The sequence below is a fragment of the Notamacropus eugenii genome, chromosome 5, assembly GCF_028372415.1.
Source record: "Notamacropus eugenii isolate mMacEug1 chromosome 5, mMacEug1.pri_v2, whole genome shotgun sequence".
NCBI lineage: Eukaryota > Metazoa > Chordata > Mammalia > Diprotodontia > Macropodidae > Notamacropus > Notamacropus eugenii.
The window spans coordinates 409675903-409703110 of NC_092876.1; the positions used below are offsets into that span (position 1 = coordinate 409675903).

At 34.5% G+C, this 27208-nt stretch overlaps 1 protein-coding gene across 8 annotated transcripts in view; it reads left to right on the plus strand.

Annotated features, from left to right (window-relative positions):
• The first annotated feature begins 242 nt into the window (after positions 1 to 242).
• LOC140506960 (multidrug resistance-associated protein 1-like) overlaps positions 243 to 27208 on the plus strand; it is a 90927-nt gene continuing 63961 nt past the window's right edge. For 2 of the 8 annotated variants that reach the window (XM_072614698.1, XM_072614702.1), the window contains exons 1-7: positions 243 to 470; positions 8361 to 8422; positions 12966 to 13107; positions 13994 to 14112; positions 16447 to 16624; positions 25255 to 25509; positions 26623 to 26688. In XM_072614698.1, coding sequence (XP_072470799.1) covers positions 399 to 470; positions 8361 to 8422; positions 12966 to 13107; positions 13994 to 14112; positions 16447 to 16624; positions 25255 to 25509; positions 26623 to 26688 — 894 coding nt within the window. In that variant the 5' untranslated portion in view covers positions 243 to 398. Of the gene's footprint in view, positions 471 to 8360; positions 8423 to 12965; positions 13108 to 13993; positions 14113 to 16446; positions 16625 to 23126; positions 24163 to 25254; positions 25510 to 26622; positions 26689 to 27208 lie in introns of those variants that run through there. The other 6 variants (XM_072614700.1, XM_072614701.1, XM_072614699.1 and 3 more) reach the window with 6 other exon arrangements.

The window sequence follows — 27208 nt, forward strand, 5'->3', positions numbered from 1 at the left end:
CCCTTTTCCTCTATGCTTTTTACTCTTTTTGTTGTCATCTTTACTTCCCAAATCACCCTTTTCCATTCCTCTAAAGTATCTAGAAGCAAGAGGCTTCATTACATAAGGCACAGATCAATGAATATAGTTCCTTTGCAACAGGCTGGGAATTGCTGCCAGCACATGTATCCCCTAAGACAAGGTCAGCTCCGCCTCCAGTCCCCAGAGCTGCCCGCTGAAGTACTTTCTGGGAGTGGCTTCCAGCAAATCGGCAGGGAGAGGAAGGCAGAGAGGAAGACTGGGAGCAGACACGACTGCTCTTGTGTGCCTTCAGCTCCTCTCCCTGTTGAGACCTTGATGCCCTTCCACCGGCACCAGCTCCTTCTCATTTTCCCCTTAGAATAACACACACACGGATCATGTTTTGCTGGCTATGGAACTGGAAGAGAAAAGGCTCCTATGAGCCTGTCCCCGGGGACCTCAGGCAGAAGGTAAAGCTGAGTGGTCCAGAGGGGAAGGGGTGGGATAAGTCCATCCAAGGGTAGCTGTGACTTAGAGCACTCTGCTTTTTTTTCTTTAATTCCAGTTATGGTGATAAATGGGGTGTTTTAGTTGTGAAAAGATGTTCCTCTTTCTGCCTCCTTCCACCCCGTTTGAAGAATCAAGGTCACATGCTCCAGACTCCTCCGTAGTCAGCGCAGAGTATTGCTTGGGATGTCAGGGATTGCAGCTGATACATTTGGTGTTAAGCAAGGGGACGAGAGAGAGGAATCTCTTTAAGGCAGTAGGCGTCGGATTTTCTCTTCATGGTAAACTGACAAAACCCATAACAGGCAAGGGAGGAAGGAGCATTAGTCTAAAATGGGACAGAGGATGAAGGGGAGGCACAGAGGGATCCCTGAAACTCTTTAATAGGACAAACCTTTTAAATGACAGGCGTGGTTCACTTCTCAGGGAGAAATAAACCCAAGGCTTCCCATAGAAATTGATTTTGGTACGGCAGCAGTGAAATCCAGATAAACTGTATAACGTTGAAATAGACAGATCACAGGATTTATAGAGCCAGAAGATCTGGATTAAAATCCTAGCTCTGTTCCTTACTACTTTAGTGACCTTAAGCAAGTCACTTCCCTATTCCAGTACTGCCTGTTAAAGGAAAGGGCAGACTCCTCTAGTTTCTTCTAGCCCTGTGTTAAATTGATTAGCAATGTATGGTTATTCCAAGATATAAGCAGGGCTAGAACTGCTCTCAGATGTAGACAACAGGTGTCTAGTATGTCTGCCAGGCCACGTCTTATACTGCTTTAGTTGTCATTTTACAACAGCACAGAAATTAACCGATTTCCTACTTGAGGTGATGGTCTAGAAAAAAATAAAATAAAACAGGACATTCTGGTCCTAACTCTTATTTTAGGCAAAGCACTACATTCTCGGACCTTAGTTTCTATATTTGAACTATTCACTTTATTGTTATGAGGTTAAAACAACAGGGTAGATGTAAAACCAATTTTAAAATTGTAAAAATGATTTACAAATGGAGGTTATTAATAGAACTCTATGTAATATGGAAACAGAAGATTCTGATGTAGTAGTAAAAAAAACAGGAAAAACTACTAGATTGGAGAGAGGAGTCTTGAGTTCAAGTTCTAGTCCTATTATTAGGTAGCGATATAATCTTGAACAAGTCAGTATAATTCTCAGATCCTCAGTTTCCTTAACTAAAAGATGACATTTAGAGTAGGTGTTTTCCAAGATCTCTTCAAGATCTCAAATACTTTTTTCAAAACATATTTTGCATGCCCTAATTAATGATGTTACAGAGGGGACAACAAAAGGTTTGAGATCATTCTTTTAAACTTCTAGTGTTTTTCCACTGCAAGTAATGTTGGCCATTGAATAGGCAGAGGTAGAAATACACACACACACACACACACACATCTATACATCTCTATATACACACATATACTTGTACATATTGATAATTCCAAATAAGGGGTCCTCCAAACCTATGTTTTTAGGGTCTTTAACCACCATCACGACAAAAGCAACACCAGACATAAATGAGAAATTTTAACACACTAGATAGAATGCATCCTCCATTCGTTCCTTTCCCAGTGGTATTCCCTTTCAAAATGTGTTTTGGAATGCTTCTCCTTGAGGAATTTTTTTCACACAAAACCCACTTAGCTTCACTTTTCCAATTCCTTACTTTCTCTTCTACCTGAATCCTTACTGACTGTCTAAATATTTTGCAGAGCTATAGTTTGTTATACATGATGTCTATGACCCTAATACTGATATGTATAAAGAAGTTTCAGTTGCCACAACCTCTCTTACATTTAGCTACTGGCACAGCCACCACTCTATTTCAGACCTTCAGGGTAGAGGAACCTACAGCCAATTGTGGTCCTCTAGGTCCTCAAGTGCAACCCTTTGACTGAACCCAAACTTCACAAAACAGAATGTAAACCAGGGGTGGAAACCTGCAGCCTCAAGGCCACATGTAGTTGTCTAGGTCCTTGGGTGCAGCCCTTTGACCGAGTCAAAGTTTTACAGAACAGATATTTTTATTAAGGGGCTTCATTCTGTGAAGTTTAGATTCAGTCAAAGGACTGCACTTGAGGACCTAGAGGGTCACATGTGGCCTTGAGGCCAAAGGTTTCCCACCCCTGGACCCCTGCAATAAAATATCCTCAAGGCTCTACTCCAATCCATGCTCCATGCAGTTACCAGAGTAATTTCCCTAACAGTCAAATCTGACCATGTTGTGCACCTCCCCCCTCATTTTCTACTTCCTCAATGATCAAGAGGAGCTAGCTTCCTATTACTTCTAGGTCAAGCCTCCATAATATATGGCCTGCCAAAGGATTTCTGGTAGTTGTCATGTGACCTGTGGCAACCCACCACCTTCAGCCTGTCTCTAGTCTAACCTATCTGCAGCCTAAAGAAGTTTACACGTTGTGCAGGTCTGCTCCAGGGTGAAATATAAAACTCCTTTGTCTGATTTTTAAAGCTCTTCACAATGTGGCCTCTTCCCACCTTTCCAGCATTCTTATATATTTCTTGCCTCTAGATGCTCCGCAGTTGAGTCACACTTCCCTACTTGCCATGACATTTCTGTGACTTTGCATGGGCTGTCTGTCTCCTATTCATGGAAAACTTTTCCTCCTCACTTTCACCTCTTGAAATCACTGGTTTCTTCAAAAACAAACAGAAACCTTAACAAGTAAAAGACCTCTCTGGCCCTTTAGCTATTAATCTATAATTGGGGGACCAGTCTTTCCTGATCCTCCCCATATGCTAATGACTTTTCTCCCAAATTTGCATTCTCCCAATTGCATTTTTGTATTTATTCTATGTATTGATATATGTGTATGGACAAACTCTTTGAGATCTAGGCTTGTTTGACTTCTGTCTTAGCACCCCTAGTATTAAACGCAGTACCTGGCATATTGATAAACATTGATTGATTGACTTTATTTTTAAAAACTATAGCTGTTATTCATTTCGACATAACAGGCATTTCCAAACAAGCAGTAAAAGCCCTTTCCCCTCTCTCTCATAGAAAGTTTGAATGTACTAAAAATATATAGACACTGCAATTTAAATCAAAGGTGAGATTACGTCTTGCTCTGAGCTGCATCAACTTGATATTGATGGGCAAGTTATATAAATGGACATGCTTATAATGGAACAGAAATATGTGTGTATGTGTGCATAATATATCCTTCTCTTGGAGAAGTTATAGTAACTAATGTTTATTTAGAATGTTATATCAGTATGGAAGTCTTTAAGTAAACCCAGAGATGGGTTACATGCCTTTTATCTAAAGATAGCGCTAGTTTAGTTCAAAGGTACTCATTGCTATAGAGAAATGCTTTCTTTTTAATGATACCAACTCTGTCAGACAGATTATACATTGCTATGGAGGGATTAGGATCTTGATTTTTAGAGAAAGTATCCCATGTAAAAATTCTTGAAAGGTTGAAGTCAAATGAATGAATCAAAAAGCATTTATTTAAGTGCTAACTATGTGCCAGGGACTATGCTACATGCTGGTGATACACATACAAACAAGGAAGAGAGTACCTGCCCTTATGAAGCTTATACTCTAATAAGGAAAGAAAACAAGTTAAAGGAGGGCTAGAAGGTGGGTGGAAATGGGAGGAGGACATATTTGGAAATGAGCTGGAAGGGGCAATGACTTGGTTGTAGGCTAGATAAGATGAAGGCTCACTTCCTAAAGTCTAGGTTTCCTGGGGTAAAGTCTAAGTTCTGGTGCTGGAAGAATGAAGATGGTTAGAGTTCAGGGAATATGGTTTATAAGCATTCAAACATATATATATATATATCTATGAAAAGCTGAAATGTTGAAATGAGTGTGACTTCTTAGTAGTTGTTGCTTATGGAAGCTATTTCTTAAAAAAAAGTTGTACTTCCATGATAGCAGCTTGCTTCAAGAGTAGAGGAAAGCAGAGCTACTGAAAACAACTGACAAGAAGAAGGGAGGGTGGTCATGGACCCAAAGAATGGATTTCATGTTACATGAGAGGAAAAATGATCATGGCAGGAGGGTAGTAATGAACTGCACAATTAGAATTAGAATAGGCAATGAAGAAACAAAGCCATTTGCAGATGATATGATGGTATACTAAGAGAATCCTAGAGAATCAACTGAAAAACTGCTTGAAGTAACTAACAACTTTAGCAAAGTTGCAAGATTATAAAATAAACTCACATAAATAATTGTATTTCTATATATTACTATCAAAGCTCAGAAGCAAGAGACAGTCTACCTGCCAAGACAAACCCAAGAACTACATAAACACATTAAAACATTGTAATACAAATGAAGTCAAATGGAAATAATTGCAAAAATATCAGTTCCTCATGAGTAGGCTGAACTAATATAACTAATATAATAAAAATGACAGTTTTACCTAAATTAATTAACTTCTTCAGTGCCATACCAATCAAACTACCAAATACTATTTTATAGAACTAGAAAAAATAATAGCAAAATTCATCTGAAAGATGGATCTGGAAGGGCTGCAAAACTGTGCATTCCCTTTGATCCTGCAATACTTCTAATAGGTCTGTGTCCCAAAGAGATCATAAAAAAGGAAAAAAGACCAACATGTACAAAAAAATATTTATAGCAGTTCTTTTTGTGGTGGCAAAGAATTGGAAATTGAGGGAATCCCCATCAATTGAGGAATGGCTGAACAAGTTGTGGTATGTGAATGTAATGGAATACTATTGTGCTAAAAGAAATGATGAGCAGGCAGATTTCAGAAAAACCTGGAAAGACTTACATGAACTGATGCTGAGTGAAGTGAGAACCAGGAGAATATTGTACATAGTAACAGAAATATCTAAAACCAAATGATTATCTATCTGATTCAGAAGAAACCTTTGGTAAAGTATAGTGTTCACTTTTGCTAAAAGTCCTACAAAGTATGGGCAAAGAGAAACCTTTATAAAGTCATAGTATATATAAATATATACGTATGCATACATATATATACATATAGTACGTAAAAACAAGTTTCTTATGAAATGTGGACACATTAGAAATTTTCCTATTAAAGCAATAATGTTTATTTTCCCTACTATTAATTGCTATAGTACTAGAAATGCTAACAATAAACAAGAAGACGAGAAAAAATTAAAGGCCTGACACTAGGCAAAGATCAGATAAAACTATTCCTAATTTCTGATGACATGATGGTTTACTTAAAAAATCTTAGAGAATGATCAAAGACACTAATGAAAACAATTAATAGCTTCAGCAGAATTGTAGTCTACAAAATAATCCCACAAAAATCAATAAAATTTCTATATAATAACAACAGAATCCAAGCGGTAATAATAAAAGGTTTTGTTTTCTTTTCTTACAAACAACTGCAAAATATATAAATATTGAGGGATAAATCTGTCAAAGTACACAAAATACTTTTATATGTTCAATTACAAAGTGCTCCTTTAAAAAACAGAGAACAATTTAAATGGCAGAAGTTCTTACATCCAAGCTTTGCCAATATTTTTAAAATTCATTTATTTTATTCTGAACTTAGACATAAAACAAGCATTTTCTTAACATAGTAGAGTAGGAAAAAGATGATTGCACATAAAACTGTAAATCTATTGTGTACAACTTGCAATTCATTTTAAAAATATAATAAAATTATCTGGTAACCAACATAACAAAAATGACAGTGCTGCAAAAAACCATTTATACTACCAAAATTAATTTATAGTTGCAACACTATCAAAAAGAAATTATCCAAGAGATACTTTATACAATTCAGTAATATAATAGCAAAATTCATCTGAAGAAACAAAATCTCCAGAATAACATGAAAAAAAAGGCGGAGATGTAGAGCAAATAGTACTTCCACCACTCAGACCTTATTAACAAGCTGCAGCAACCAAAGCTACTTGGTACTGATTTTTGTGTTCATTCTTCATTGCCGAAGAAGACCATGCCATCATAGAAATGATGACATGACTTGCACTTGACTTTGTTTTGAGTGAGGGAGGGCTGTGCAGGTCACCAGCCTCACTTCTCCTACAGAGTCATCTGAATCCAGTGACAAGATATTCATCAGGATGACTGGAGATGACCCAGGATGTGATGGGAGATCTTGGCCTCTTTAGGCCAAGGTCTTTTCAGAAACTGATTTTTAAAAATACAGAAGTAAATCAGTGGAATAGAGTAGGCAAGGAAAGATTGGAAATAATGCTATGCAATAGTCTTGTGTTCTTTAAGTCCAAAGAACATAAATTACCTGAAAAGATCTCCCTGTGCTATGAAAACTGCAAAGCAGTTTGGTGGAAAATAAGCTTTGACTGATATTTTAGGACATATTCTACAACAAATTCAAAAAGTTTCTGTAATCTTAATACTAAAGATAACTGTAAAAAAATTAGAAGAAAAACAGATCTGATACCTTTTACAACTAGAAGTGCTCAATGAAGTAAGGGATAGGAGCAATTACAAAAGATAAATTATACAATTTTTATTATAGTTTTCAAAAGAATTCCAAGTTCTTAACAACCGTATGAAGAAATTCTCCAAATTACTAATAAGAGAAATGCAAATCAAAACCCTGAGTTTTGCCTCATGTCCTCTAAACTGACAAAAGTAACAAAAGACAGGAATAGTCAACGTTGAAGCACTTGTGAGAAAATGGACATACTGGAGCATTTTGGATAGATATAGGAATCAGTAAAACCATTTTGAAAGTGATTTAGAATTATGTAAATAGAGTGACTAAAATGTCCGTATCCTTTGACCCAGAGATTTCACTACTAGGTTTAGATAACTCCAAGGTTATTGATAAAAGCAAAGACTCATATACACTAAAATATTGAAAGCAGCACTTTTGTTGGCAGCAAAGTATTAGAAACAGAGTAGATGCTCATTGACTGGGGAAAAAGTAAACAAATAAACTAAATAAGAACTAAATAACGAAACTAAACAAAGTACACAAATGTGATGAAATAGTGCTCTTTTGTAAGAAATATCAAATCTCCATCAAAGAAGTTTGCGAAGATTTACTGATGCAGAATCAAGTAAGCAGATCCAAGAAAACAATGTGCGTAATGACTATAACCACATAAATGCAAAGAATAACAACAAAACAACAAAACGTCGTCGTTCCAAAATTACAAAGATCTGCATGACTTGGATGAAATTGAGCAAGAAAGTATCCTTCCTTACTCTTCTGCACAGGTGGAAGGTCCAATGTGTGGCACACTGCATGCATTTTCAGACTATTTTAATTCATTGACTGATTTTACCGGGTTTTTTTCCTCTTCCCTTTAAAAATGTTATAGGATGGATTATATGGAAGGTGGAAGGAAGAGGGCTACTGGAAGAAATACTGATAATATACAAGACATAAGACATCAATAAAAGTTCACTTAAAAATAAAACATAATTTGCCATAGAAATGTTGTTAGTATTTTCTGGATTTGGAGGAGGGGAATGTATTTGCTACATACACAAACTTTGAGCCTAAGCCAAAAAAAAAAAAAAAGATATATATTGTCATATTCATTCAGAATGTAATACCAATCTATTGGGATTAAATCCACAATCTTTCTGCTACCATGTAATACAAGGTGCTCTGATGCACTAAGACTTTTGGAACATTCTATACATTGAAATTATAAATATGTAGTGTCATAAATATGTGTATAATGTAATATATAAATGGGTCATAAATATGTTATAGGTCAACTTACCAATCACTTCAGTAATTCTTGGTACAATAATTTTCTTTTTGCTTTTACAAAACACATGGAAGATATTTGAAACATAAGATTTATGCTTTGACTTCATCTTGTATCATGTGTAATTTATTTTCTTTTAGAAATGCAGTCCAGAAAAGCATGTTTCATTCATCAGTAAGATGACATATTCCTGGTTTAACAGGTAGGAACTTGATGAATCTGTTGCAATCTAAACTACACAAGTTTTATAAAAACAAATAAAAGCAAGGAGCACCTATATTCCATTTCATACAATTTAATGATCAAAACATTGATCAAAAGTGGCATTTTAAGTCTAGCTGTGACTCCTCTGGGCCCCACTACCTGGAGGTCAGGTGTGTTACATTTGTCCATTAATGAGATTGAAGGATGTCTAGGCTCTCTGCCACAGGTTCCATCCTCTACCCATGATGTTCTCCCAATTATAGGGGTTCCCCTGCACCTGAATTCTATTTAACTACTTATAAGGTTAGCAAAGGAATAATTAGTTAAAAGTATAAAAACAAATATTCAAATATATTCCCCAGCACAGGGTATAATTTCCCCTTCTCCATCTCATACTCTGGGGAAGGAAAGTTGGATAGATTCACAGTTTAGCTCAGTTCCTATATAGCACAGTCCCAAGTTCCAAGTCCAAAGGTTTCTTTGGCTCAGGTTCTGGTTACCTTGATTTCTTAGGCCTTCTCTGCCAGCTTGGCTGCCTGCAACATCACTGGTCCTGAGGCTGTCATGGCTCAGTGGTTCCACTTTCAATTGAGATTCTGTCCCCTGCGCATGAGACTGAGAAGGACAAAAGAAACAAAACAAACAGAAACCCCAGTATTGTTTCTTGGGGCCATAGGGCCTAAAAGGAGAGGAAGGAGGGGTTACCTTCCCTCCTCACCTGTTTAATTCATGGAATGTATGCTATGAGTGAATTTTCACCCTATCACATCAGAAAAGAGTTTAAATGTCCCATTTTCTCATTTTTTAAAGAAACAGGCTATTCTGGCTGAACAATCAAAGATAGCTCTCTGCTCTATAAGTCAAGCAGAATTGCAGCAGCTAAAAAGTAACATGAGATGTGCAAATGTAAGACATATGAACTCCTTGTGACCAACCTGTAGAGCCTTATGAGCTCATATTGGTCTGATCAGCCACAGTCGGACATGCTATACCTTGACTCTAACGTAGTGATGTCATTTGGGTCCTCTTCAAGAATGACAGACAACAATCAACTCCCTAAACAACATGGTAGAGGAATAGAGTACATCTTCATCAGAAACAGGGATCGTTTAGGTGATTTGAACATACTCCAACATAATCTAACATAAAGATCATTTTAATTAAAATATCAAACTAAGTATTTTTTGATGAAGTAATATTTGAATATTAATTTTAAAGAAAGTCAGGGTCGTCAATATGTTGACAATCCTCACAGACAGGAAGATGTATATATTTCTGTCTCTGCATTATCCTTGAGTTGTGGTAGTTGCTCACCTGTAGGTGATATCTCAGTTTTTACAAGAAACCATCCTTATTCCAAATGATTATTTTTTTTTGTAAGTAGACTCTATGTCTAGACCTGGTACATTCATTTAGCCATAAGCCACAAGTTCAGAAGTTATCCAATCTAGGAAGATCTGACTTAGATAATAACAGAAAGATCCAACAGCTTCTTTTGGAAATGCATTCCTAAATCCTCATAATTAGGAATGTGTTCATATAAATGTATCTTGCTTCTACATATTGTAAACTAATATAAATCCCTTAAGGGCAAGAGCTATGTCTTTCTTTCTTTATATCTTCTTGGTACTTTAAAAAGCATTTATGGAACTAATTAAAAAAGTTAAAAAAAACCAAGATAGCTCAGGGCAACTTGAATTCTAGGGAGACAAGGATTACTTAGCTTAATTCAATTCAATAAATACTGTTCTAGGTGTTAGGAAAAAAACGGCAAAAACAAAACAGTTCTTGCCTTCAAGAAAATTATGTTCTACTGGATAAGGTTATTAATAGTTGTAAGGGAAAGGAAAAGGGAACAAATATTTATTAGATACCTACTATGTGCCAGACAGCAGCACTTGAGAAATATTATATCCTTACAACAACTTTGTGAGTTAGATACTATTATTATTCCACATTTTTTACAGTTAAGGAAACTGAGGCTGATAGAAATTAAGTGACTTGTGCAGGGTCACCATCTGAGGTCAGATTTGCACTGTGGTCTTCCTGACCATAGCCCCAGAGTCTTTTCCACCGTTCCACCTGATTCTATATAATTCAAAACAAAGAGGTAAAAATGAAATTATTTTTACATGTGGGCTCTGTAGACAGTTAATTTTGACAGTTCAGTCTTTAAAGGTAATTTCTGTGTAAATATATTTCACCTCCAAAAAAGTAGTGATGTACAGCCCTAATTTTGAGAAGTCTCCTCTAGACCCTTCTCCAAACCATTTTGAACCCCCAGGCCTGAGAAAGGCCTAAAACCTGGACTGGCCAATCAGGAGAGGCATTGTGGTCCACTCTGAGCTTTGCTTTGCACGCTCTGGGATAATGGACATGCTTAGGTTTGCTCTCCGAGTGAACTTAAAATACCCCTTACTGTGTCAACACTACAAGGCCAAATGATGCTGGCCAGGAACATTCTTCCATTTATGACGACCAAGCACAAGGCACTCTACAAACATGTTCTGCAAGCCTTGAGAGAAATGAACACTCATCAGCCTAATTTTGCTTCTTTCTAAGAATGAACTTAGTAATGGTTGACACTCCTTATCTCTTAAGAAGTATCACAAGTAAAACAGTCTCAAGCCCACAAATGTCTTCCACTCAACAATGATTCGGGGTTTTCCCTCTGAGGTATCAAAATAAAGAAGGGACAAAAAATTGATAGAGATGTATATTATTTACTCCATCTATTTTTAAGTTTTTTTCCCCTGGAGGATATGAATGATATTTATTTTTGTAAGTTCCTAGTAGAAACTCAAGAGTTCTGTAATTAGATGGATATGTCTTTCTTTACCTTTCCCTAGTAAAAAAAATCACAAAGATAAGGATATCCCCTGTTCCTAAGACTATTTCACTTCCATAACCCCACACTGGGAACTCAGAACTGTCCTGTAGCCACATCTTGTCCTTTTTTTACTTCTTTCTAAAAATTAGTACGAGCCTGGAACTGTTTGTATCTTAGTATGGCCAGCTATAAATTGGCATTCATATGTGTGTTATTTCATTTGCAAGGAAAGTATTTCTGATCTATTATTTCATGGTTTATGGGAAGCCAACCCCAGTCCTACAGGTGTCTTTGCCCCCAGAAATTATTTTGTATATATTTGAGCATCTCAATAGAATGCAAACTCCTTGGAGACAAGGTCGGTTCATTGAGGTAGGCGCTGAGTAAATGTCTATGAAGTTGAAATTAATTGAATTGAACTGAAATGAGAATTTGAAGTGATGAAACATCTACATAAGAAAATTTCATTTGTTCTTCAATTAATAAATTGAGATTTCTAATAAGAGATTTACCTGGGGGGAACTAAGAGTTTAAATGACTGTGCTCTCTCTGGCAGTATGTATCAGAGACTTCACAACCAAGGTTATTCTAACTTAGAAGTCAGCCCTCTATCTTTTATGTAACTTTACCTCTATTTCCTCCATTGCTTGTGAGAAATAAAATGAAAATTGGTTGTAAGAATAAAATGAGATGAATGTATATTAAATCACTTAAAAATACAAAGCATTGTGATTGCAAGACTTTCCTATTAACATTACCATTAATTACTGTTCTCATTATGCTCTTGTAGCAATCTGCAAGCAATAGCAGAAATTTACACATTGATTAGGAGTGATGGGTAAGATGAGCTATTAATAAAAAAAAGCATTTCTCCCGTTTTGTGGTTTTAGATCAAAAAGTGACTTAAGAAAGAGAACAGCATAGGTTGTTATGAGATAAAATGCTGTATTTTCCCCCTACCATTGGAATAGTCTGTGGGAACAATTAGTGTGATGAGGATATTAAGAAGCACTAGAAAAGAATGAAAGACAGAATGTACTCTTAGGAAGAGAGGAGCTATTAGACCATAGGTATCAACCAAAAGAACTTAGATGTACTTTTAGATGATGGATTATTTGGAGACACAGAATGAAAGTAAGGAGTCACTTCCACATGTGAACCAAAACCGGTGGATTTTGCACAGTTCTAAATAAATGTTGAGACAGTAAATGTTGTTTTAAAATGTTCTTGTGAAAGTCAATACACTTTTATTTTGAAAATGAATATGTATTTTATGGAACGGAATAGAAGGATTTAACATGACACAATATTAACATAATATTAAATTTCATCTTAGACTAAGTTCCACTTCATAGACTTCAGCAGTCTTCTTGCATAATGACTGTCATCCAACATGTTAACTTTCACTCTCAGTTTTGATGTCATCTACAAATATGATAATCATTTCTGTTATGCTTATATCCAAGCCATTGATTAAAAAATGTTAAATAGCATGGGGCCAAGAATGAGGACATACCACTAGAGACCTAGATCCATGACTTTAGTAGATATCTAAGTTTTTATTTAGTTATTTCTGTTCCCATAGAACCTATGTGCCTTATGAAAAAGTATGTTTTATTGTTCTTTGATTTACAAATGTATGCTTAAAAATGAAACCCAACTTAATTATTGGGTTTGTGGTGTTGTGCTTAACTCAGTTTTTTCTTTCTAGCGTAATAATTCTTGGCTACAAGAAACCATTGGAAAGAGAGGATCTTTTTGAATTAAACGATAGTGACTCTTCCTACAATGTGTGTCCAATCTTTGAAAAGCAATGGAGAAAGAGCATCTTAACAAATAAAAAGAAGCAAAAGGTGATGCTGATTACTAAAACAAGAGATTATTTACTCACTGTAGCAGTTATATCATTTATTTTATTCTAAGAAATCAAAAGAAGGCTGGTTATTGGATTAAATAATAAGCATCCCTCACCCCAATTAAAACTATGCCCCCTTGAACAAGTCACAACCTCTCTAAACCTCAGTTTCCCTGTCTTGGAAATGGACACAAAACCTGTCCTACCTTACTAAGTTGTTGATATAAGATGAAAAAAAAAAAAACTAAAAGGAGCATTTTTTTTTTTGGCGAAGAATAAAATGCTTTACAAATGTGAAGTATTTTTATTATGGTGAATGTTTTCAGCCAAAACAATGGGTTATTTTACAAAGTAGTCTCTACCATTGACGTGGTTGTAATCCCTGGCAAATGTTAGGAGGATATTTCCTGCCCTAATTGCACATTTGTGATTTGCGTGTAGAAATTCCATACAGAAAGATATAAGTATGCAACCTCACTGGTCCTACCTTCCTTCTCTTCCTTCCACCATGAAAAGAAATACTGACATGAAAATATGACCGTCGTGTCATTACTCACGTGTGTGGGGTAGCAGAAGGAGTTAAAACCTGAGTCATTCTATTAGCTCACTACATCTCTTTCTCTAGCTGTCTTCAAGGCATATGGTGCAGTTATAAATAATTTCTAATGTAAGTGAACAGTGTTCTAACCATACTAACATTAAAGGCTATATTTTAAAATTTTATCATAATTTTCTATTGTCTGTTTCTTGACCTCCTTTGGGTCCATTCTACCTGTGTGTTCACTCTAATTTTAGTAGTCATTTTATAAAGACTTTCCTTTATTTTTTAACTGTGAACCAATTATGAGTTGATATTTTTATTTTTCCTTTCTGTGATCTTTTAGCCCAAGAAATCATCTTTACTTCACGCACTGTGGAACACCTTCAATGTCTTCCTGATTCAGGTTGCTTTGTTCAAAGTGTTTGCTGACATTTTATCCTTTATTAGCCCACTCATAATGAAGTAAGTTGCAAAGTTTCTTTAACCAATCTGTTGATAATTAAAATAAAATCTATGATAAAATCTTAGCTTAAAAATCTCTTTATTAATATATCTACAAGACATGGGCATTTTATCAGATGTCTGAACACAGTTTAAGATAGACATGTATTTTAGAAAATGTTTAAAACAAGACCTAGATAAATAATTTATATTTATGTTGTATTAATGTTGACGTTCAACTGCAAACATTGCAAGACATTCTTGAGCAGAGTGGCTACATTCCAGTGATAACTTCCTGCATAGACCTTTGACCAACAGTATTAAAATTCTGATCTCTACAATTTGTCTCCCATTCTCCAGGATATTTGATTCATGCCATAATCTGTCAAAGAAATCGTGAACAGATTTTTAAATTGAGACAAAGCTTACTTTTCCTCCCTTTGATTCTTAAAAAAATACTCTTCAAAATAATTTACTGTCCCCCAAAATTACTTTTCAAGTTGTGTTTCAAACAACCATTTAGTTAAAGATTAATTTGAAATTCTATATTAATTGTGCTTCAGATAAGACCCAGATTAAGAAAGTCATTTCCCAATCCTGTTGAGGACTAATAACTATCAGTAGGCAAAACATTGTTGCTTATTTCTCTCAGGTTTCCTCCATTTGTAGTGAATAATGAAGACAGCTAGATGGTGTAGTGGATAGAGTACCAGTCCTAGAGTTAGGAAGGCTCGTCTTCCTGAGTTCAAACCTAGCCTCAGATACTTACTAACTGTGTGACCCTGGGCAGGTCACTTAACTCTATTTGCCTCAGTTTTCTCATCTGTAAAATAAGGAGGAAATGGCAGACCAACCCAATATCTTTGCCAGATGGGGTCACAAAGAGTCTGCAAGTCCAACAGGACCAAAACAACTGAACAACAGTGCATAATAGACTAGAAGCAGGCCACTGCTACTTTATAGTCCTCTGAATGGCTGTTATCCTAGGGTCTTTCTATGCTTACCCTAGTGTTAGTCAATAGGAAAAAAAGTGGTTATGACTTTCCAAGATATGGACTAAGCAGATTTATATGTCTCCCAAAGATCATTGATCAAATATGGCTGAAATAATTGAGAATCTTTTTATGAAAATTTAAACCTTTTTTCTGTCAAAGATGTCACAAGACCTTGGACTTCATAGACATAAATTTTAAGGCTTTATTTGTTCAAAGAAGGATTAATAAATTAGTAGGAATGATAAACTTCAAGAATTAATATAAATAATTAGTTGTTTATTAACATATGTAATACTCAGGCAGCAAAAATAATGCTTTCATGAACTTACTTCCAAGTTGTTTTTATTATTTTCATTAACTATTCTGTTTTTATATACTTAAAAATACCATCAATCAAAATGCGTGCTTACCACATTCTTAAAAGGGCTATGACAATTAGCACTAATTGATTCTTCTTTTTTTTGTCACTGAGTACATCAGAAGTCAGAATTCACCATTCCACCAATTTTAAGGTTAGGCCCGTGTCATGAAGGGAGCAGGTATAACACATAGCATCTTTGCTAATGAGCAAGGGGAACTTGACCAGTGAGTAGCCACTGCACGTTCAAGTCTCAGTGACATGGGGAAATACAGTCTCAGAAAAAGCTACAGATTTCTTATTAGGATCATCTTTGATGAGGTTAGCCTCTTGAGCAAGAAGTCTTGTCAAACAACTGGGAATTTATATATTATATTTTTCAGAATCCAGTCATTAGCTAACCATTTATGAAAAGGTCTTTTTCTTATTACTTAAAAAAAAATGCTTGTATGGAAGGGGCCACATAACTAAAGGCCATTTTCAAAACACAGAATGACAAAGCGTATTTTAACATAAAAAATGAGAAAACACCTAAAACATGAAACACTGAACTTTTTCTTTTGTAAAATAACTTGTGAATTATTTTACACACCCCAAAAAATGAACCTCTAAAATAAATGGTGTATTGATTCGTAGTGTCTCAACAAGAAAAAGAATCTGTTCTCTCTGTGCGGATTTATAAAGTGTGTTTTTATCATTTATATCTCCACTGATGAAACTGAGGGATAATGAGGTCAACTAGTATAGTTAACACTGGATATTAAGCAATATAATTTCTCAGTTCCAATTAGTTTGGGGAGTGAAATAACAAAAGGGAAGTTCAATATTAAAGGAATTTTCCCCATTATTTCCTTTATGCGCAGCCAGTGCTGTTTTAGGTGGGTAGAATTGATCCTTTGTGTATTTATCAATTGAACTGCAACATATAAGTATCTAACTCTTGTGACTTAACTGCTGCCAGTTTCTAACATCTCACCCTTTCCCCCCTGTTTATCAATTCAGACAAATGATCCTTTTATGTGAAAACCGCCATGATTTGGGTTGGAATGGATATGGATATGCAGTCACCCTTTTTATTGTGACCATTTTGCAAACTCTGGTTCTTCAACTTTATCAGCGTTTTAACATGCTCAACTCAGCAAAAATTAAAACAGCTGTAATTGGACTGCTCTACAAAAAGGTAATGATGGAAGGGAGGATCTCTTTTGAAAAATTCATTAATGTGTTTGAGAAAAAATAGTCACTACAGCGTTGCTTGTGAAACAATAGTATTCCATTATATTCATAAGCCACAATTTGGTCAACCATTTTCTAATTGATGGATACTCCATTTGTTTCTAATTTTTTACTATCACAAAAAGACCAGCTATAAGCATTTTTGTATATAAGGGTCCCTTTTCTTTTCTGTCTCTGATCTCTTTGGGGGCATAAGCCTAGCCATGGTATTTCTCGGTCAAAGGCTATGCAGTTTGATAAGAGGGCATGATTCCATATTGTTGTCTAGATTGGCTATACCAATTCACAGCTTCATAACATGACACTTTTCCCACAACAACGCCAGTATTTGTCACTTTCCTTTGTTGGTCAGTTTCACCAAGATAAATTTATATATGTGGGTATGTATACATACATACATATACATTTACATATATGCATATGTATACATATACACACAATTGTATAGGAAAAGTGCATACACACATACCATACACACACATATCACAAAAGGGTGTGTGTGTGTGTGTGTGTGTGTGTGTGTGTGTGTGTGTGTGTATGTATTAAAGTATTCTTTTAATATAAGGTTTGGTAATTTTTTTCCCTTCAGTTGATGTCCCATTTAATGGAAAATGATCTGATTATAAACTAAATTTTTTTTAAAGTTTGAGTTCCAAATTCTATCTCTCTCTTCCTTACTCTTTATACTTTCCCCTCCTTGAGATGCTAAGCAATCAATATGGGTTATATGCATGCAATTATGTAAAACATTGGCATATTAGTCATTTTGGACAGGAAGACTTGTACAAAACAAAAAAAATGAAGGAAAGTGAACAAATAGCACGCCTTAGTCTGTATTCAATCAATATGAGTTCTTTCTCTGGAGGCAGATAGTATGCTTCATTATCATTCCTTTGAGATTGTCTTGAATCATTGCATTGCTGAGAATAGCTAATTCATTGGCAGTTCTTCATTGAGCAATATTGCAGTTGCTGTGTGCAGTGTTCTCCTGGTTCTGTTCACTCCACTAGTCATCAGTTTATATAAGTCTTTACAGATTTCATCCTGCTTGTCATTTCTTATAGCACAATAATATTCCTTTAAAGTCATATACCACAGCTTGTTCAGCCATTCCCTAATTGACAGGCATTTCTTTGATTTTCAGTTTTTTGCCACAGAAACAGCTGTTATATTTTTTATGTGTGCAAATAGGTGCATTTTGCTTTTTTGGATATCTTTGGTATATATAGACCTGGCAGTGGTATTGTCGGATCAGAGGTTATTCACAGTTTTATAGCCCTTTGGGCATAGTTCCAAACAGTACTCAAGAATGGTTAGCTCAGTTCACAACTCCACAAATAGTACATTGGCGTTCCAGGTTTCCCTCATCCCCTCAAACATTTATAATTTTCCTTTTTTGTCATAGTAGCCCACTTGAAGGGTGTGATGTTGTTTCACTTCGCATTTCTCTGATCAATCATAATTTAAAGCATTTTTATATGACTATAGATTGCTTTGATTTCATTGCATGAAAACTGCCTTTTCATGTCCTTTGACTATTTATCACTTGGGGAATGACCTGTATTTTTTTATAAATTGGACTCAATTCTCTCTATATGTGAAAAATGAGGCCTTTATCAAAGATACTTATTGCAAAAATTTTTCCTAGCTTTCTGCTTTTCTTATAATTTTGGTTGCCTTGGTTTTGTCTGTGCAAAAAGTTTTAAATTGTATATAATCAAAATTTTCTATTTTACATTTTATAAAACTATAGCTTCTTCGGTCCTAAATTCTCCCCTTATCCATAAATCCAACATATAAACTATCCCATACTCTCTTAATGTACTTATGATATCACCCTTTATGTGTACATCATGAACCCATTTTGACCTTATCTTGGTATTCTGTGTATAGTTTCTGCCACATTGTTTTCCAGGTTTCCCAGCAGTTTTTGTAAAATAATGAGTGTTTGTTCCAAAAGCTTGGATCTTTAGGTTTATTGTGCACTATATTACCATGGTCATTTGCTATAATGAAATTTGTACCTAATTTATTTCACTGAAGCATTACTATTAGCTAGTAACAGATTGTTTGAATAATTACCTTTTTATAATATAGTTTGAGGTCATGTATAGCTAGACTACATTCTTTCACTTTTTAAAAAATGATTATTGATTTTCCCTTGATATTCTTGAACTTTGGTCCTTCCAGATGAATTTTGTTATTATATTTTCTAACCCTGTAAAATACTTTTTGATAGTTTCATTTGTATGCACTGAACAAATAGATTAATTTAGGTAGAATTATTATTTTAATATATTGTCTCAGCCTACCCATGAGCAATGAATATTTTTGTTGGAAAGAGAGAAAGTTTGCCCTCCACAGAAACATTTGGTAGCTATGTGATTAGGAGGGAGTACTGAGAAAAGAAACCTCAAGTTCTTGCTTCAGCAGAAGACATACCAAATTAAGTGGGGGAGATGAGGTCATAATATTCCCTCAAGTGGGCCTCCTTATTAAGCTTCATGCATATTAACTGACACACTGGAGTAAAATTATCCCTCCATTTTCTGATCACAGGTCCCATAATCTAGGAAGGAAAATAGGCAAATGAGAAAGTCAGAAAGATTGTAACCCTGAGGAGTCTGGACCAATCTGGACTCTGAGAGGAGTGTGACCACCCTGACAGTATTTAAGCTTGTTCCTGCTTCTGTAGTGTGTGTATGTTCTTTGTGTGCAGAATTAACATCCCAGGATGTGTAAATAAATCACCTTCTTCTGCCCACTCTGTTTCTGTGTTCTTTCCATGAGAATGGTGAATTTGTCATAATTTTCCAATCATTTAGATCTGACTTGATTGTGTGAAAAGTGTTTTATAGTTGTGTTCATATAGTTCCTGGGTTTATTTTGGCAGGTAGACTCCCAAGTATTTCATATTATCTACAGTTATTTTAAGTGAAATTTCTCTTTATACCTTTCATGCTGGATTTTGTTGGTAATATATAGAAATGCTAATGATTTATGTATCTTGAAACTTTGCTGAAGATGGTAATAATTTCAAGTAGTTTCTTAGTTGATTCTCTAGGATTCTCTAAGTATATCATCATATCAACTGCAAAGGGTTATAGTTTGTTTCCTCATTGCCTATTCATTTCTTTTTCTTCTCCTATTACTATAGCTAACATTTCTACTATAATAGTAAATAATAGAGGTGATAATGAGCATCCTTGCTTCCCCCTGATTGTCCTGGAAAGGCTTCTAGCTTATCCCCATTACAAATAATGCTTGTGATGGTTTTAGATTAATATTACTTATCATTTTAAGGTAAGCTCCATTTATTCCTAAGCTAGCTAGTGTTTTGAATAGGAAAGAGTGCTGTATTTTGTCAAGGTTTTTTTCTGCATCTATTGAGATAATCATATGATTTCTTTTGGTTTTATTATTGATATGGTCAATTATACTGATAGTTTTCCAAATATTGAACCAGCCCTGAATTCCTGCTATAAATTCCACCTGGTCAGAGTATATGATTCTTGTGATATATTGCTGTAATCTTTTTTTCTAGTATTTTATTTAAAATATTTGCATCAATATTCATTAGGGAAATTGGTCGAAAATTTTCTTTCTCTGTTTTGGGTCTTCCTGGTTTTGGGTATTAACACCATATTTGTGTCATAAAATGAATTTGGTAGGACTTTTTCTTCACATGTTTTTCCAAATATTTTATATAACATTGGGATTAATTGCTCTTTAAATGTTTGGTGGAATTTGATTGTAAATATATCTGGTCCTGGAAATTTTGTTTTAGGAAGTTCATCAGTGTCTTGTTCAATTTCATTTTCTATTTTATTATTCTATTTTTCTATTCTAATTTAAGTATTTTATTTCTTCCTCTGTTAATGTAGGTAATTTATATTTTTGTAAATTCATCCATTTCATTAAGATTGTCAAATTTATTGACATACAATTGGAGAAAATAGCTCCTTGTAGTTGTTTTAATTTCCTATTCATCAGTGGTGAATTCGCCCTTTTCATTTTTTAAACTAGTAATTTAGTTTTCTTCTTTCCTTTTTTAAATCAAATGAATCAATAGTTTGTCTATTTTATTGATATTTTCATAAAACCAGCTTCTAGTTTTACGTTCATTGATTTTCTTATTTTCAGTTTTATTAATCTCTCTCTTGGTTTTCAGGATTTCCAATCTGGTGTTTAATTGGGAATTTTTAATTTGTTTTCTTTTAAGTTCTTTTAGCTGCATGTTCAATTTGTTGACTGCTTTTTTTCTTTTTCTTAATTAATGTAAGCAATTAGATATGTACATTTCCCCCTAAGAACTGCCTTGGTTACATTCCATAAATTTTGGTACATAGTCTCATTGCTGTCATTTTCTTTATTGAAATTATCAATTGTTTCTATGATTTGTTCTGACATTTATTTTTTAAGATTAGACTAATGTCAAATTAATTTTAATCTCTTTTTCTATTGTATATTATTCAATATAATTTTTATTGCATTATGATATGAAAAGGACTTGTTTGCTATTTCTACTTTTCTGCATTTGATTGTGAGGTTTTGTGTCTTAATACGTGATCAGTTTTTGTGTAGGTGCCATGTTAAAAAAAAGGAAATTCATTTCTATTCTCATTCAGTTTTCTACAGAAGTCCATGATATCTAAGTTTTCCAGAATTTTATTCACCTTCTTAACTTCTTTCTTGTATACTTTTGGTCAGACTTATTGAATTCTTAGACGAAAAGGTTGAAGTCCCTTACTAGTACAATTTTATTTAATATTTCTTCCTGTAACTCATTCAACTTCTTCAGAAATTTATACACTATACCATTTGGTACATACATTTTTTGTATTGATGTGACTTCATTTTCGATGGTAGCTTTCAGCAGTATATAGTTTCCTTCTTTATCTCTTTTAATTAGATCTATTTTTACTTTTGTTTTCTCTGAGGTTATAATTACTGTCCCCTGCTTTCTTTGCTTTAGCTGAAGCATGATAGATTCTGTGGCAGCCCCTTACCTCTTTGTGTATCCCTCTGCTTCATATGTGTTTCTTGTAAACAGCATATTGTAAGATTCTGATTTTTAATTCATTCTGCTATCTGCTCACATTTTATGGGTGAGTTCATCCTATTCACATTTACAATTATGATAACTGTTTCCCTCCATGCTATTTTTCACTTGTTCATCCTTCTTCTCTTACCCCCCATCTTTTGCCTGCCCCACAAGTGCTTTACTTCTGATCATCATATTCCCCAATATATTCTCCCTTTTATATGTCCCCCCATCTACCTGTTATTATTTCTGCCCTTTTTTATTTCCTTATCAGGTAAGATAGATTTCTATATTCAACTGAGTGTGCATATTATTGCCTCTTTCAGCCATTTTTGATCAGAGAAAGGATTAAGCTTTGCCTGCCACTCTCTACCCCCTGTCTTCCCCTCCATTATAATAGCTCTTTCTAGCCTCTCTTATGTGAGGTAATTATCCCATTCAATCTCACTCCTCTTTCTTCTTCCAATGCAGTTTTCTTTTTCACTCCTTTATTTTGTTTTTTTGAGTATCATCTCACTGAAGTCACATTATATCCACAACCTCTGTCTACATACACTCCTTCTAATTTCTCTTATAATAATTAAGTTGTTAAGAGTTACAAATGTTATCTTGTCATATAGAAATAAAAACAGTTTAACCTTAATGAATTTATGTCTTCTCTTTCTTTTTACTTTTTTACCTTTTTTTAATGTTTCCCTTGAGTCTTGTAATTGAAGCTCACATTTTTTTATTTGGCTCTGATCTTTTAATTAGAAATTCTTGAAAGTCCTCTATTTCATTAAATATGCATTTCTTTTCTTGAAAGATTATATTCAATTTTGCTGGGTAGATGATTCTTTGTTGTAATTCTAACTCCTTTGCCTTACCGTATATCATGTTCTAAGCCCTCCTTTCCCTTGATGTAGAAGGTGACAAATCCTGTGTAATCTTGACTGTAGCTCCAGAATATTTGAATTGTTTCTTTTTTACTTCTTGCAATACTTTTCCTTTGATCTGTGAGCTCTGGAATTTGATTATGATGTTCCTGGAAGTTTTTATTTTGGGATGTCTTTCAGGTGGTGATTGGTGGAGTCTTTTTTTTTTTTGTCTGGTTCTAATATATCAGAGTAGATTTACTTGATAATTTCTTGAAGGTTTTTTTTTAATCATGGTTTTCAGGTAGTCCAATAATTCACATATTACGTCTGCTGTTTCTATTTCCCAGGTCAGTTATTTTTCAATGAGAAATTTTACATTTTCTTTTATGTTTTACTTTTTTGATTTTGTTTTATTGTATCTTGATGTCTCATAAAGTCATTAATTTCTACTTATTCAATTCTAATTTTTAAGGAATTATTTTCTACAGTGAGCTTTTTGTACTTCTTTTTCCATTTAGCTAATTCTATTTTTTAGGGAGTTATTTCCTCAGTACATTTTTGTATGTTGTTCACCATGCTATTGACTTCTTTTTCATGATTCTCTTGTATTACTCTCATTTCTTCTCCCAGTTTTTCTTCTACTTCTCTAATTTACTTTTTAAAGCTCTTCTTGAAATTCTTTTTGGGCCTGAGACAAAATTACATTTTTTCAAGCCTTCACATGTAGCCAAGTTGACACTATTGTCCTCATCTAAGTTTATGTCTTGATCCTCCCTATCACCATAATAACTTTCTATAATCAAATTTTTGTTTTTTGTTTTTTTGTTGCTGTTGTTTTGCTCATTTTTTCTGCCTTTTTTGTGACTTGGGGGTTTTGTGTGAAAGTTGGACTCTGGTCCTGCACTGTCCCAGTTTTTTTCTTTTTTCTTTTTCTTTCTTTCTTTCTCTCTCTCTCTCTCTTTTTTTTTTTTTTTTTGCTGAGGCTTAGAGTCTTGGCTTTCACTGGGCTTCAAGGCTTAGCTGCTTGCTTTCTTGGGAGGGTAAGCTTCCCTTTTGGCTTGTAATAGGGGGATGGGGCCTCCCAGTTCTTCTCCTTTGGATGTGGGGTTTAGCTGCTGGCCTGTTCCGAGGGTGGGGGCCTTGCTGCTGGGTTGCTATAGTAACGGAATCTTTCTTGTGACTATGCTTGGAGGAGGAATCTTGTTGCTGGACTGTGCCAGAGGTGGAGCCTTGCTGCTGGCTTGCTATGGAAACAGGGTCTCTTTCATGATTGGCTCCACGGAGAGGGTCTCTGACCAGCCCCAGGGAAGGGCATCACTTCTGCTTAGCAGTGGGATCAAGACCTCACCAGTGGCTTGTGCTGGAGATGGGGCTGCTGGCGTGGGGCCTTGCTGGGCTGCACAGACTGCTCACTTGCCTAGGGGTTTACTGATATGCAGGAGATCCGGGTCTCTCTAGTAGGTTGCCCCATGCCTACAGCCTTGCTGTAGGCCCTCTGCTGTGAGACTGGCTGCTATAGCAGCTGCTCTTGGACCTTGCTCCCTTCCCATTCCAGTGAGACTGACCTTTCCTGCTGGGCTAGTAAGCTGCTTTCCTGTTCCTAGATAAATTATGAGGTGGTTTTCTAGTTGTATGGTGTGTAGGGGAGGTGGGCTGATAGACCTTCAGAAGGTTCCTTCCTTATTGGTAGTGGCACTGGAATCCTAAAGGGTTTCAGAGCATTAGATTAAATATGAACTCCCAAATTCCCACATAATATTAACTTAGCCTATTTTCCTTAGTATTAACTATTACATGGAGAAAAAGAGTTAGCATTGCTTTGAAAAAAGGTTTAGAAATATTCTACAAGTTGAACTTTTATTTTCAAAAATGTACCAGACACAAAGTTTATGTAACATTATTCATAAATACATTTCTCTCTAGTTCATTTCCAATCTCTAAGAATTCTTTCAGTGCTCAAGTTATGGCCATGTGATCTTATAATAGTAATATAAAAATTAAGTTCCTTCCAAAAAGGGAACAGAGCAAAAGATTTCAACAGTCTCTTTTTTACAGTTAAAACCCCAAGTCATATTTTGTGTTCTTATCAGCCAATACCTTTGTTACCCTGTGTGTACTAGTAGAAATGAGACATAAACTAGGATAAAGGTTTAGAATTTAAGGTGAGGGACCATCAGATAGGAAAAAATCACATGAAGAACACTTCATAGTCTTGAGAAGAAATATAATATAATAGTAATAACAAACACACACACACACACACACACACACACACATATATATATATATATATATATATATATATATATATATATATATATATATATATATATATATATATATATATATATATATATATATATATATATTTGAAATAGTGTGGTAGAGCAGAATTAGTTGGGCCAGATCAAAGTCCTGGCTCTAAGACATACTGATTGGGTGACTGATCATGTCACTCCTACTCCTCTCATTTTCCTCATCTGTAAAATGGGGATAACAGTATTATTCTACCTGTTTCATAAGGTTGTAGTAAGGAAATCAGTCTCAATTCTTTTTATTCATAGTTTCAGTGGAAGGTTCAATAAACCTATTACATATTATTTCCTTTGTTAGGAAGATCAGGAAGTCACACATATAGAATAATGCTTAATCTTATATTTCTCTTTTTTCTAGGCCTTAAATTTATCTAACTCTTCCCGAAAAAAATTTTCAGCTGGTGAAATTATTAACTTGTTTTCAGTAGATGCCCAACAACTCATGGACCTGACTGTAAATCTCAATATACTCTGGTCTGCACCTCTGCAGATTCTGATGGCGATTTTACTACTTTGGCAAGAGCTGGGTCCATCTGTGTTTGCAGGTGTTGCAGTACTTGTACTGGTGATACCTATAAATGCATTAGTTGCTAACAGAATAAAAATGCTAAAGGTAGGACATTTCGTGACATGTCTACACAAATGCCAAATAGTAGAAGACTGAGTTATGTATCTAGAGATGATAAATCTGGGATTATTTCATGTTAAACCTTCTGCTTTTCTCTAAGTGGAATTTTTAGGAATGAAATTCTCTGGATAATTTCAGCTTTTCACTTCCCTTTCTTCTAGAAACAAATGAATTAATTTCAATGATTTAATTAAGACTTAATTAAGAAGTGAAGTTTCAGTTCTTTAAGATCTAAGAAATAATTAGTGTTTTCCAAGAAAATGTTAAAAGATGTGTTCTCGAAAGGAAAAGGAATACTTGAAGATATTTTCTCAGTATGAATTCCTGGCCCACTTCTATGTTGACTTTTGACCATACTGGATATGTTTCCTCCAAAACAGTTTTGGAAATTATATAAATTAAGAAGGTCAAGCAAAAGTAAATTATTAAGGAAGGGTATTATGTAGTAAACTATTTTTCAAGGTTTTATTAATGATTGGTTTTTATATAATAAACATTTGCAGATTATTCTCCCTTTATGAAAGGGTTCTTGTAACAAATAAAGCTGCAAAGGAAAACTAAATAGAAATACATTGACCTAATTTGAAAGTATGTGAAACATGTTACAGATAGCACCCCTCATCACCTGTCTATTTTTAAAATTATATTGATGGTGATGCAGTTATTGTATATATTTTTCTCCTGATCCTGTTCATTTTTTCATTAATCAATTTGTAAAAGTCCTCAAAATTGTTCATAATATTCATTTCAGAATATAATTTTTGTTCTATTTAATTCATTCTGCATCAATTCATAGAAGTCTTCCTATGTATTTTTGAAATAATCTATTTCCTCATCTCTTAGATATCTTATGCCACAATTTATTCAGTCAAACCTCATTGGTTGGACTTGTCTTTGTTTAGAGGTATTTTTGCGAGAGAGAGAGAGAGCACTGCTTTTTGTATGTTTAAGCCTGTTTCTGTTTATGAGACATAAAAGAAAATATGCAAAGCATCGTACTACTTCAGCTTATTGAAGGTGATATTAGAATGTAATAAAGTATTTTAACTCCTATCAAATATTTTAACATGCTTTTGGGATTTTGTATCCATTAAATAGAAAAGACAAACGAAGAACAAAGATCAACAGATAAAGCTACTCAATGAAATCTTACAGGGAATCAAGGTAAAATAAAGCATAATATGCTGCCAGTACCTTTTAGAATGAAATAATAAAAAGTGTATATATATTCTGATGTAAGAAGAATCCTATTACTTTATCCATGTCTTAAAAATAACAATCTAAGTATTATGGCTTAAGACTATTTTAGGTATTCAGCTCAAGGTAAACATAGCAAAAAGAGAATGATTATCATTTTCAGTAGTGCATAAAAAGAAATTATATCAAGGCTAATAATCAAATATATTTAGTTTTTTTGGCGACTTAGCACAATAGCAAGAAAAAGTAATTAGACGTAAAGAAATATGTTTTAAGATTAGGGTGGTATAGTTTGCTTTTCTTTTTTCTAAAAGAAGCAGTATAAAAAAAATAAAAAATAAAAAAATAAAAGAAGCAGTATAATAGATGACAAGCTGCTATTAAATCTACAAAAGCTAGGTCCAAGTCCCAAATCTGATATATATTGACTTTGTGACTTTGGACAAGTTACTTCTCCGTCCTCTAGGTTCCTAAAGTATAGGCTATG